This window comes from Gastrolobium bilobum, unplaced genomic scaffold (assembly GCF_033153095.1).
Source record: "Gastrolobium bilobum isolate Gb01-03AN ecotype WA unplaced genomic scaffold, APGP_CSIRO_Gbil_v1 utg9368, whole genome shotgun sequence".
NCBI lineage: Eukaryota > Viridiplantae > Streptophyta > Magnoliopsida > Fabales > Fabaceae > Gastrolobium > Gastrolobium bilobum.
In genome coordinates this window covers 70,058-83,374 of record NW_026898673.1, presented here as the reverse complement: position 1 = coordinate 83,374, position 13,317 = coordinate 70,058, and the positions used below count along the sequence as shown (strand labels likewise).

Sequence of the window (13,317 nt, the reverse complement as noted above, 5' to 3'; positions counted from 1 at the left end):
AAAAAAATGAGGTAGGTATCTTGTTGAGCGGTCATTGAAGGCTGAGGCTCAGTCTGTGCTCCAATGGCTGCATTCTCTGTGACTGCCACCATTTCACCTTCTCCTTCTCCATGCCTTCATCGACGACGTCGTTTTTTCACCCTTTCATCTTCAACCCATCCGCACGTACTTCATTCCCAATCTATCATATTGTCTACTTATCATTATTTTTCTGCATTTCGGGAAACACATAATAATGACAAAATCCTTTATTCGTGAATTCATGGACTATACGGCTTCAAAATTCTATTTTTTTCCCCCTTTCTTTGATTTTTCTGGAGTTTAGTTTAGACCCCTGCTTTATGGGATTTTCTTCCTTAAATTTGCTCTTTTTTTAGCTCCATGGTTATACGGAGTATGCTTTAAAACGCTATCTTTCACTATTTTAGGGTGCACTGCTTCAAAATCGGAAAATTGGGATTTTCAGGATGCAGGGGCTCAGACCCTTTTCTTTCAATTGGAGGAGGATGTAATATTCCAGAATTCACTGTTGTCCTTGTATTTAATTTACTAACTTTGCTTGCTTTTATAGTGATTATTCAACTTGGTATCAATTTGGTTTTCTTTTTCTTTTTTCTTTTTTTCTTTCTTTTCAATTTGTAGCCTTGTAGGGTATGCTTGATTGGAGTGAAAATGGGCAAGTGGAAAATGTTAATGTATCTAAATTTAATAGTTCCCTAATAAGTTACCATTTTCCACCTTACTATTTTCGCTCCTATTACCAATTTTAGTCCCTTATAGTGTTGTGTTATAATATACTCGTATTGCTGAAGCTTTCAATAGTAAATTGGCGTGTTTGAATCTAAAAACAGCAGAACTTTAATGTGTGCAGTCAAGCAAGATGCCGATGCCAATGAAGCAATGAAATGTACTGCCGAAACTGATAGCCTGATAGGTGTGCTGGGTGAAGCAGATTCTCACCAAGTAAGAATAGGGGCGGTTTTTTCAATTTGTTTCTCACCCTTCCATTTTATGTTGTCTTTTCTTGCTGTGCTGTGATTTTGTTTTTGTGTGAGTGTACATTTTGGTACTCTAAAAATACACGTGAAATCACAGCGGTCCTCCATTTTTAGATGCATCAAATCGGTCAGTGAAAGATATACATGACATCCGATAGGTTCTTTAATGTCACATTTTTGGCCAGATTGATCCTTGAAGGATGAGATTGATGTTATAAAATCTTTGATTTGAAGGGCCAAATTTGATATAAGTGGAGGACTAATGTGATGTAGCCTATATCTTTAAAGAACCAAAATGGGTGTTTACTCTTAGTTTTCGCCCTGGATGATGGATATAATCCATGATTACACAAATTTATGCTTCCTTTGTCTTGTTTAGAATTCATGCAATACTAGGTAGTTTAGATACTAATTTGGCTATTCCAAGTAGGATGGAAGTAAAACTTTTCTCAAGGTACGTGACAGAAGTATTGAAGGATGGTTGCAATTTGCTGAAAGAGTCTCTGGTGAATGGGATGGATTTGGTGCGGACTTCAGTAATGAAGGGAAGGCAATTGAACTGCCACAGTCGGTGGTGCCTGAAGCATACCGAGAGTGGGAGGTTAAAGTATTTGATTGGCAGACTCAATGCCCCACCCTTGCTGAACCAGAGGATCATGTTCTTGAATACAAGTCCATTCAGTTACTTCCCACTGTTGGATGTGAGGCGGATGCTGCAACACGGTACAGTGTGGATGAGAGGAAAGTGGGAAGGGAAAATAATGCAGTTACTGCCTTTGCTTATCAGTCCAGTGGCTCTTACGTTGCTATCTGGCAAAAGGAGGACAACTTGTTAGAGTTGGAGTACTGCTTGATCAGTCCTCAAGATTTTGAATCTCGGGTTAGGATTATTCAGTTTATCCATGTATTAAGCAATACAAAGATGGTGCTACAGAATATTAGAGTATTTCGTGAGCACTGGTATGGGCCATTCAAAAATGGTGAACAACTAGGAGGTTGTGCTATCCGTGATTCTGCCTTTGCTTCTACCGCACCCATGACTGCTTCAGAAGTTGTTGGTATCTGGCAGGGATCTAAAGCTGTCGCCACATTTGGCACTCCAAACACTGTGAGTGCAAGTATCTCTGTTACACTTCTGTTTTTCATGCCTGGATTTTTCTTGTTTTGTTGGCTTAATTGGCATGTTCCTTGTATTTAACTCCAGGAGATGTTTCAAGAGCTTCTAGATGACAAAGTGGAGAATTCTGTCAGAGATGGAGACAACAACATATTACTTCCTAAGCAACTGTGGTGTTCGCTTAAACAAAGCAAGGATGGTGAAACTCTAAGTGAAGTGGGATGGCTTTTAGATCATGGGCAGGCAATCACATCAAGTTGCCTATTCTCAAGCACTGCAAAGCTGAAGGCAAGTTACAAATTAAGTTATATAGGTTTTTTTTTTTTTTTTTTTTGATAACATATATAGGTTTTTACTAATTATAGATATAGATTGACATGGAGGATCCTCAGGGATCCAAATCTTCACTCACATTTAGGAAAAACAGGTACAAAATATTTAAATTTCAGTTAACTTCAATGTGTGTGTCTTTCGCTCCTTCCAGACTCCTGAAATTAAGAGCAGGGGGTCCATATTTGAGTGTAGAAGCACCAAGGCTCGTTTGTGTTTTTATGTTAATCTAATAAAACCTAGTGGCAAGTCACACAAACCTATTTGCTGTAAGCAAAAAATAATGAAGAGAAAAAATTTCGGAGACAATGATGGAATAATATTAGATTAGTATGACTCTTCCAATCTTTCATTTTATGTCTCAGTGCGGCTTCTTATGATTGTTGCTGGATGCACATCCTTAAAAGAACAGCACTTGGCACCGTCTGAAACCGAAAACAAAATGGATATGAACGGTTTAGCAAAAAAGACAAAAATGCGAAAGATGTCACTAGAACAGCAGTATTGACTTAGGGGAAAAAAGATAACTCTTCTTTGGGAGCTGAACACTCTTTTATTGTGTCAATATAAGTAGTTCATAATTGAAAGTGTACAAGCAGCTGTTTAGCTTATTATTTTACATTTCAGCCTGAGATGTTTAAAAAATATGCCTTTTTCTGTTTGTTGTCTGATTCCAATCAAGTTTTTTTTTTGTTAACCATTTAAACCAAGTATTTCTTCTAACATAACCATGCTTTTCTTTGGCAGGAAATATCAATAGCTCTAGAAACTAGAGCCTTGGAATATGTATAGCCATAGTGACAATCCACTCTGATCAAAATTTACTTGTTTGATCAAATAATAACCAAATAGGCAGAAAGAGTGGTAAGACTACTCATTACTTGTAAGGCTATTTATCATTATTTTAAGCTTATCATTCTTATTACTTGTTTGGTTATGGTAAGATTAATTTAAAATTAATGGCAAGTATATATATGTTTTTTTTCAACCTTTGATTCTAAATTAATCCAATAATAATCAAATAGGTAATAAGAGTGGTAAGACTAAAATGATGGTAATAATTGCTATATATATATATAAATATATATATGAGGTAGGAGAGAGAAAAGGTTGAGGAGAGAGGAGAGAGAAAACAAAAATTTTGGTCTAGATGTCAATTTCTAAGTGGAAGGAGCATGGTGGTCTCGAACTATATTAAAAAAATTTCTCTATAGTATGAGAGGAGCATTTTTTTTTTTTTCCTGCAGATATAATCGATCGACTGGGCTCCGTTGGTTTTAAAAAAAATGTTGACACGGAAATCGAATTTTCAGGAGAGGAATCTTGTTACTGCATCGTGGGACTTATTTATTCCATATATATATATATATATACATGTGTGTGTTTTCATGCGTTGAAATTTATAAATAATGTTTGATATATATAAGGGGAGTTGATGTCAAGTGTGGTGACATTTGTGTGTTTTCATGCTTCGAAATTTATAAATAATATTTGTTACGTATATATGAAGGGGAGTTGATGTCAAGTGTGGTGATATTTGTGTGTTTTCATGCTTTGAAATTTACAAATAATGTTTGTTGCTTATTCAAGTTTTTATCCAAGCCAGCTATCAAGTCTTACACGCATCACCACCGTCCTAGAGAGGAAAATTGTTTTGGAAAAAATTATTCTTATGCTAGATGTGATAACTTTCTTTCTTACACATCTTTCGATAATTGTGTCATTTTTTTTTTTTATTTTTTTTATTTTTCAGATGGTGGAGTCCACAAATTTGTCTCTATAACATAAGATAATTTATCTGCTTTAACATGAGATTAATAAAACTCAATTGTTTTAATACTATGGAAAATACCGGTACTCTCTTTTTCCAAAAACAGAAAATTTTCTTATCATTTTAATTCTCGGTACTCTAGTGAGAATACTTATAGTTTATTCTTAAAAAAAAATAAAATTCTCCTGCATATAAATCGATTTTCGTATTACTTTTTTATATATATATATAGATGAGTTTTATACATAATTGTATCTATAACAGTGGAGAAAAGATTTCATGAAATTAATAAAGTCTTTTATTTATTTTCGGCATACTTATTCAATGATTTCATCCGGCTAATTATTCTGCATATTCTTAGTCGATCATATCTGGGCTGTAAAATCTTAATATAAATCTTTCCTTCACGAAATTTAAATTTAGAGTAAAGCTCCTTTTGAGTCGCTAACAAAAAAAACACGATTTTCACTTTTGTCCGTTTATAAAAAAACCTATATTAGTCTTTTTTTTAGAGATTTAATTAGATTTTCATTGAATTTATGAAGGATCACATATTCAAAGAACTGAAATTGTAGAGAGATCAAAAATTAACTTTTTTTGTAAGGGACGAAATTGAAAATCGTATTTTTTGTTAAGGACCTAAAATGGACTTTACTCTTAAATTTAACATCTGGTCTTGTTTTTAGTTTTTCTTTTCTTTATAAAGAGAACTTTAGTCAAATTTGTTTTTATAAAAAAATTATAAATTTTTTTATAATAAATAATAAAAAGCTAAAAATTAAAAACTCTGAGATTTTGAGACATTTGTGTTTTCGTGCATGTGATATTAATATTAAGTATTTAGAATTCATGACTTAATTTGTGTGGTACGACAGCTTACTATTAATAAACAGGATGCTTTTTTTTTTTCATCACAAAAAAAAAAAAACAGGATGCAAAAAAGGCAAGCGTACAGTAATTGGGTAGAGTTTTCTTCTACGGTGTTTTTATAAGTTTTTTTTGGTTGAAATGCTGAAAAAATAAGATGTTTGATATGAGTTAAAAGTAAAAAAAATCCTAGAATATTTTTTCCCCATTATTTTCATTTTTCACTAATCTCATTTTATTTATGGTATTATTTTTTTCCACCAACTGAGAAACACATCTTCATAATTTGAGACAGAAAAGCTCTTATACAATATATCAGCAGATGTGTAAAAATGAATAATTTTTTTTTTGATATCCAACAAATGAATAATTTTATTATTTCAATTTAGATTCCCATCAATATAAAAAAAAATTCCATCATATTCCCAAAAGAAAAATTTCCTGATAAAAAAAAACTACTCTACCAAATGTCCCCTTACTGATTTTTCATTGATAAGTCACTTATAAACATCCACCTTATTGTAATAAAATAAAATAATCATTTTTTGGTTATTTTTTCTGCGAATAATGTAGATAAGTTATCAATATTGAGTCCTAAACGATGTCATTTTTGGATGAAAATTAAGGTACTTTTATAATTATAATTTATTTCAAGGTCACAATAGTCTTTCTCATTATGACTTTCTCATTATAATTTTTTAATTTTTCAATTCAAAATAATGTCATTTTAAAAATAAATGTAAATAGGTTATCAACATTTCACTGTTGAAACCTCACGTTTTAGAGTGAAATATTTTCTTATTTTATTTTGTTTCCTTCATCGGAGATGTGACTTTACCTTTGAAAAATATCTTTCCTTTTTTTTAAAATATTTTTCTAATATAGTTAACTTTATTATTTTTTAGCTGCCCATTCAACATACTGTTCATATTTGTTATTTATTGGTTTTTTTTTTTATCAAATTCTTATTTTGATCTGTTTTCAAACCTTAAATTGTTATTTTTTTAGTCAGAGTGTTTTTAAAATTTTAAATGAGATTATATATTATATATAAACCCATAAACTAATTATTAAATTTACACTTATATATTTAATTATAGTGTTCTTCTTTTAGTGGTTTAATCTCTTAACTTTTTCAAAAAAACAAATTATATACACATTAAAAGCGATATTTTAGGTTTTTATTTTTTATTTTTAGCTGATACATATTTATTAATAATTATAACGATATTATTTTATTTTCATTTTATTTCATTATTTTAAGATTTTATAAAAAAAATTAAAAGGGAAAACAATAAAATCTTATTTTTATTTCCCCCACTTCATTTTCCCCACTTCTTCTTGTCCCTTTCTTTTTTACTTTTATTTATTTATATATACATATATTTTTATTTCATTTTATTTTATTTTATTATTTTATTTGTGTATTTTTATTTATTTTTTTATTTTTTATTTTTTTTTTACTTTTTTTCAACCGTTTTGTATCTTTCATGTGGGTTTATCTACCACCGACTCCAATTAATTAGGATAAAGGTGTTGTTGATGTTGATGTTGATGATAAAAAAAATTAAAAGGGAAAACAATAAAATCTTATTTTCGGTAACGATATTAAATAAAAAAAGAAAAACGAAAACGAAAACAAACCAAACCTTAGCTAAATTTCCAACGGGGAGAAGGGTATTATGGTAAAGGTGGTGTAATTGAGGGTTTTATAAATCGCGTGGCCTCTAAGCACGCGGTGCAGAAATTCGATCGAGGTACCCTCAAACCAAATATCATGACTGTCTCCGACAAGGTATTCCTCGAACTTCCTCGTTTGTTTCTCGTTTAATTCTGTTTCTTTTTTAATTTTTATTCATTCAGTAAATTCTAATTTTTGTTTTTTTTTTTCTTAAAAAAAGTACTTCCTGGCTTAGCTCTGTTTCTATAATTTATTCCAGATAGCTGCGTAGATTTCGCTATGAATAATTATGTTGATGATTGTAGCCTGAGCTAATTGAAGTCAACTTTGATCATTTCTGTGTTTGTGTTGATATTTTTAAGATTCTTTGAGAAATTATTTATTTTTTAGTGATTTGTTACCAAGAAATTTATGGTAAGAGCAGGCAACATGTGATTTGGCTACCAAGAAACATACCAAAAATATGTATTTTTGGTTTTATAGGACTCTTTCCGAGCCTGGGTACTATGTTAGCCTATTATATGATCAAAATCTGAATCTTTACTCTTTACGACTCAGGAGAGACAGAACATATTATTACTCACCTTTTCTGAAGTGATGAACTATTGATATTTAAAAAATAATGGGTTGGGATATTGGTTGCAAGAGTTGGATGCTAACTGTCATTGTTCCTACTCCTGGAGAACTTGTTTTCTTTGTCTAAATATCCTATTGCAAGTGTCTCTAAATTGAAGATTCCTTGTAAGTTGTTATGGCAGTAGTATGATGATACTTTCAATGCCAATTTTTATTTTTTTTGAAACAGTTTTTTTTGCTTTCCAAATTATAGTACTTTCTTAATCTTGTTTATGTTGATCGTGTGCTTGAATTATCTATTCAGTTGCATATGTAGTGCTACTGCTGCTTATGAGTTCCTCATTCAGAGTCACACAGTAAGAGGAATTATTTTTCTCATGGAATTTCTCACAGGATCCCCGAGAGGAAGTCCTTCAAGCATGGTACATGGATGATAGTGATGAAGATCAAAGACTTCCCCATCACAAAGAACCCAAGGAGTTTGTCTCATTGGACCAACTTGCTGGTAAGCTTCTTGCTGCACGTGTTCCTTATGTTTATGTGCAGATTGAGGGGTTTACACTCACATCTGGTCTTTGGATCACATTAACATTGCAGAACTTGGAGTCCTTAGCTGGAGATTAGACGCTGATAATCATGAAACAGATCCGGAGCTGAAAAAGATTCGTGAAGAACGTGGTTACAGCTACATGGTTTGTAATACTAATGTATAATTATTAATTGTTTAGAATTGACTTACCCTTACTCAAAATAATTAAATATATGTAGAGAAAAATGAATTTACGCTGAGAGTACAACTATGTTTAATTATGTTTAACATTGGGCGCTATATATGGGAAATTTAATTTAAAAATATCTGCATAATGGCATTCTGGCAATGTTTATGCTTGTTAAACAATTTGACCTGAGGCTTATTTTCCACCAACAGGATGTTTGTGAGGTCTGCCCAGAAAAGTTGCCAAATTATGAAGAGAAGATCAAAAACTTCTTTGAAGAGCATCTTCACACTGATGAGGAGATCCGCTATTGTGTTGCTGGAAGTGGTATTAACAATTTTTTTGCTTTACTTTGATTTCCTCGCTGTGTTGCCTACCCTCTTAAATTGCTGAATATTTCCTGTTTTTCTTTAGGCTATTTTGATGTCAGGGATCACAATGATGCTTGGATTCGTGTATGGGTGAAGAAAGGAGGAATGATCATCTTACCAGCTGGAATTTATCATCGCTTTACACTAGATGAGAGCAACTACATTAAGGTATTGATTGCATATTTACAAATAGTAGCCGTACTAAACTACTACAAATAGAAAAGCATTATGTCCCTCAACTTATCCTGTTCCTCTGTCCCATTTTTGGTATCTTGAAGTCTTGAACTTGGTTCTCAGAATACTTTACTACATTGCCCTTAGCTTTTTCTGTAAGGCTTTTTGTGAGTCTGATTGATCTCTCTTGTAGAAAGAAGCATGCGATTCCTAAACTTTTTGTTAGTTGTATTTTTGTAGGTATGTTAAGATGAAGGTGTAACTTGAGATATGACATCTTGCAAGCTTATTTTTGTTATTTTTTTCAGCAATTGATGTGCTTTTTCAAGTTTTCTTTTTATATTAACTTGTGCTGAGATTAGTCTTCCTTTCTTCTAAGTGCTTCTTTTATGATTATAAATATGCAGGCTCTACGACTTTTTGTTGGTGAACCAGTTTGGACTCCATACAATCGCCCACATGATCATCTCCCTGCAAGGTATGAATTTAATTAGTTTAGTAGCCTGTAGGACAATCAGAGGCTTTTTACCAAACCTCATTGTGATTTCAATACGCAGAGAACAATATATCAAGGCTTTTGTGGAAAAGGATGTAGCCAGCCATACTGTTGATGCTTCTGCCTGATCATAGTATAGGGATGAAAAGGACTAAGGCTTTGCCGCTAAAAGTAAGGTTTGAACAAAATAATGGTCTCTCTAATTAAAGAGGCCCCATCTTTGTATGTTATGGTTTGAGTAGCCTTGATGTTGTACACACACCAATTGTCTTTGTTGGGCCCGGTCGCTGTATAAAGACTGCATTTACAAATATTATGACCAGAACTTGTGAAAGGATATATTATATATAATGTTAATGTATTATCATGTGCTTCTTTGGCTGCATTGGAATTTTACGAGATAAAAGTTTAAGCAGGAGCATCTAAATAACACGAGAGCTTGATAAAAATCCAAATGCAGCACGTGCGTCTTCGCATGCAACGTGTTCTGTATACACACACACACGTGACTAATCACAACAGATAGCACTTTCTGTTAGAGAATTAGTTTTAGTTTGGTATTCTTTTCCCGCCATTTCTCTCTTTAAGTATGTATTCTTGGCTCTCCTATATATTTGGAGCTTCGTTGTAATTCATTATTCATTCAAGAAATAACACTTCAATTTTCTCCCTCAAGCATGATCGTTCTTCTCTTCTGATATGGTATCAGAGCTCAATCAAGAGCCTTGGTACTTTGCCTCTATGAATTGCTTCTTTCTTTAGCTTCAATGGCGGATCTCAACGATGTTTTAGACTTTCACACAAATCCTTCTAACCCTCTCTACCTACCTCCCAACGAGAATCCTTCGTTGGTTCTAGTCTTGCCTCCTTTGACAGGAAACAACTACCATACTTGGGCGAGAGGAATGACAATAGCACTGTTTTCAAAGAATAAGATTAGATTCATTGATGGATCCATTATTTGTCCAAAAGATGATGATGCAACTTTCGCTCAATGGCAGAGGTGTAACACGATGGTAATGGCTTGGATTCATAGATCCATTTCTGACTCAATTGAGAAGTCCATCCTATGGATTGAATGTGCTCGTGGTGCTGATCTACGAGATCGTTTTTCTCAATTCGATGTCTTCCGCGTATCTGATCTTCAAGAAGGAATTTACAAAGTCCATCAAAGAGATCAAACTGTAACTGAATTCTTCACTCAACTCAAGACTAAATGGGATGAGTTGGAGAATCTCAAACATCTTCCAACTAGTGAATGCTTTTCTCCCTGTGCTTGCGGATTGATGATGAAGATGAGAGATTATCGTGACAGATGTCACATGATCTACTTTAGTAGATGTCCTTTTTGTACCAGAATTTCATGTAAACTTACTTCCTGTCACTAAACTAGTTAATTCTCTTGACTGTGTCTTTAACTTGCAGTGGTTCTTTTTGTTTCATTAAACAGACCGAATCCCAAGTGACGATTAGTTCTGTTGAGCAAAAGAATTCTCGACTGTGTCCTAACTTGCAGTGGTTCTTTTTGTTTCATTAAACAAACCCAATCCCAAGTGACGATTGGTTTTGTTGAGCAAAAGAATGGCCTATATGTGATAGTTCATAATAAAGGAGCAACTCAGAGTCATGTTGTCCAGAGATCTTATGAGTGTAGTTCGAATAAGCCATTTATTGTATCAGGGAGTTCTTCCTTGTGGCATAGACGTCTAGGCCATTTATCAGATGATTTTTACTCAAGATGTCATCACAGTTTCCCTTCGTTAGTTCAAATCATGTACAACCGTGTGACGCATGTCATTTAGCTAAACAAAAGTTACTTCCCTTTACTTCTAGCCAAAATAAAAGTGCAAATGTGTTTGATATTGTTCATGCAGACATACGGGGTCCATTTGGTACTCAATCTTTACATGGTCACAGATATTTCTCAACTTTAGTTGATGATTTTTCATATTTCACATGGCTTGTCTTAATGAAAAGTAAAGGAGAAACAAGAATGCACATTCAACATTTCTTTGCCTTTGTTGAAAATCAGCATCACACCACAATCAAAGTGTTTCGTAGTGTTAATGGAAGTGAATTTCATATGAAAGATTTTCTCCCTGCAAAATGGGGTAGTTCACCAAACTAGTTGCATGGAAACGCCTCAACAAAATGCTACTGTCGAAAGAAAACATCAACATTTACTTAGTGTTGCACATGTCATGTCATTTCAAGCAGTGTTGCCTATCACACTATGGTCTTATGCAATGACACACGCTACCCATCTTATCAATCAAACGTGTTCTCCAGTGACGAATGATAAAACCCCATACAAACTACTACATGGAAAAAACCGCATTTTGATACATCTTAAAGGTCTTTGGAAGTCTATGTTATGCTTCAACCCTCCTTTCTAACTGCACAAAATTCTCACCAAGGGCTCGAAAGGCTGTCTTTCTTGGATACAAGGAAGGAACTAAGGTAGTGTTTGGTAGAAGATTTATTTTGGGATTGATGAGAAAATATAACGTTTGGTTCAGGTTTTTGAAAAAAATACTAGGCAAATAGGATAGATGGGGAAATGACTTTTGTGTTGATTTTTGGATGAAATTCACTGTTACAGAATACCACTTGAGATGTGGTATTTTGAGATAACTGGGGAAGTGAAAAAACAGGTGCGAAGTTTCTCCCGAACATAGATTTTGCAAGTTTAAATAAATTTTCCTGGTAATATTTCGGTCAACCAAACAACTTTTTTTACATTTTCCTACTAAACTCACTTTCCAATCATTTCCCTAGTAATTACATTTCCTAGTATTCAAAAAATTTCTCCTCAACCAAACGTTTAGGTTTCTACTATGTGAGCTCTCTTCCCATGCCATTTTTGTATGTATCTCGGAACGTTGTGTTTTATGAAGACTAATTTCCTCTTCGGAGTAAAGACAAATTCAACCGTGACTCATGTACTTTACCTTGTGATTTAAGCTTTCAACCCGATGTTGTCCTTCATCTTCATACCACACCTACACCTTACCATCTTCCTACACGTAATATACCTACACCAGATACTGAAACTTTTTATACTCACATCACACCTTGTCATACACCCACTTAGCTACCAAATATAGCTTCACCGGATACCGAGAACCAGATACACGACAACCTTATGCACACAACCGAAACTGAGAACCCCATATCTGATAACATGGTGCCTATGATTTTTGAAAACCCATTACCTCGACGTTCTTCTCATCTTCGCTCTGCTCCACGTTACCTAATGAACTATCACTATGGCTTTTCTATTGCTCAGCATCACTCATCGTTCTCATGTTTGTCTGACTCTACCCCAAACTCAATTTCTCATCCCTTGTCTTATGTTATTTCATATGATATGTGTTGTCCTTCCTATAAGCATTTTTGTCTTAACTCTTGCACTCATTTTGAGCCACACATTTATTCTCAAGCCGTCAAGTATGATCACTGGCGTAAAACAACGGACGCTGAACTATTTGCTCTCTCAGACTAAGACATGGTATCCAGTTGAACTGCCAGAAAGGAAACACCCTATATGTTGCAGGTGGGTATACAAAATTACTCTGATGGATCAATTGAACAATATAAAGCATGTTTAATTGCAAAAGGGTTCACTCAAATGGAATTGGTGGACTACTTTGATACCTTCTCCCCTGTTGCTAAACTTACATCTGTTCGAACTTTACTTGCAGTGGCCGCTCTTCATGGATGGTATCTCGAACAGGTAGATGTAAATAACGCCTTCTTGCATGGCGATCCTTATGAAGATGTATACATGGAGCTGTCCCATGGCTTAATTGTTTCAAACCCAAAGCTTATCTGCAAACTTAAGAAATCTTTATATGGTTTAAAACAAGCTAGTCGACAATGGTATGCTAAACTTTCAGCCTTCCTCGTTTCCCTCGGTTATAAAAAGGCAAATGTAGACCACTCAATGTTCACATTGACCACTGATAGTTCCTTCATAGTTCTTCTCATTTACGTTAGTAATAGTGTTGATGAGATTAAATGCGTCAAAGCATTGCTTGATCTAAAGTTCAAAATAAAAGACCTTGGCAGTTTGCGTTTCTTTCTGGGTCTTGAAGTAGCACGGTCCAAAAGTGGTATTGTTCTTAACTAGAAAAAAATATGTATTGGAGTTACTATCTGACGCTGGATTACTTGCTACAAGAACCCTATCATCTCCAATGGATCCATCCGTTAAGCTT

General features: G+C 33.8%; 2 protein-coding genes across 7 annotated transcripts; both read left to right on the top strand.

The window, feature by feature from the left end:
- Positions 1-3,870, top strand: LOC133318193 (uncharacterized). Of its 6 annotated transcripts, XR_009752442.1 has the most exons (7): positions 1-165; positions 429-508; positions 855-963; positions 1,429-2,106; positions 2,203-2,403; positions 3,193-3,309; positions 3,693-3,870. XR_009752442.1 is itself a non-coding variant. In XM_061520178.1 (6 exons), exons 1-6 carry the CDS (start codon positions 64-66, stop codon positions 3,235-3,237), a joined length of 1,194 nt encoding a protein of 397 aa, XP_061376162.1. In that variant the 5' UTR covers positions 1-63; the 3' UTR covers positions 3,238-3,434. The 6 variants fall into 6 exon arrangements, 5 of the variants coding, with proteins under 5 accessions (XP_061376162.1, XP_061376161.1, XP_061376163.1 ...); XM_061520178.1 differs by lacking the exon at positions 3,693-3,870 and having other exon boundaries at positions 1-161; positions 872-963; positions 3,193-3,434; XM_061520177.1 differs by lacking the exon at positions 3,693-3,870 and having other exon boundaries at positions 3,193-3,434.
- A 2,875-nt stretch (positions 3,871-6,745) lies between these two features.
- LOC133318204 (acireductone dioxygenase 2) lies at positions 6,746-9,431 on the top strand. The gene is made up of 7 exons (XM_061520197.1): positions 6,746-6,878; positions 7,734-7,845; positions 7,938-8,032; positions 8,269-8,383; positions 8,471-8,595; positions 9,009-9,079; positions 9,159-9,431. The coding sequence occupies exons 1-7, from the start codon at positions 6,861-6,863 to the stop codon at positions 9,223-9,225; spliced, it is 603 nt and encodes a 200-aa protein (XP_061376181.1). The 5' UTR covers positions 6,746-6,860; the 3' UTR covers positions 9,226-9,431.
- Positions 9,432-13,317: the final 3,886 nt, after the last annotated feature.

Bases quoted from the DNA above. Each gene is read 5' to 3' on its own strand.
- LOC133318193 (XM_061520177.1), top strand. From the start codon at position 64: ATGGCTGCATTCTCTGTGACTGCCACCATTTCACCTTCTCCTTCTCCA. The intron at 509-854 runs GTAATATTCCAG...TAAAAACAGCAG, and splicing joins TCTTTCAATTGGAGGAGGAT to AACTTTAATGTGTGCAGTCA. The intron at 964-1,428 runs GTAAGAATAGGG...TATTCCAAGTAG, and splicing joins GTGAAGCAGATTCTCACCAA to GATGGAAGTAAAACTTTTCT.
- LOC133318204 (XM_061520197.1), top strand. The intron at 8,384-8,470 runs GTATTAACAATT...GTTTTTCTTTAG, and splicing joins CTATTGTGTTGCTGGAAGTG to GCTATTTTGATGTCAGGGAT. The intron at 9,080-9,158 runs GTATGAATTTAA...TTCAATACGCAG, and splicing joins CATGATCATCTCCCTGCAAG to AGAACAATATATCAAGGCTT.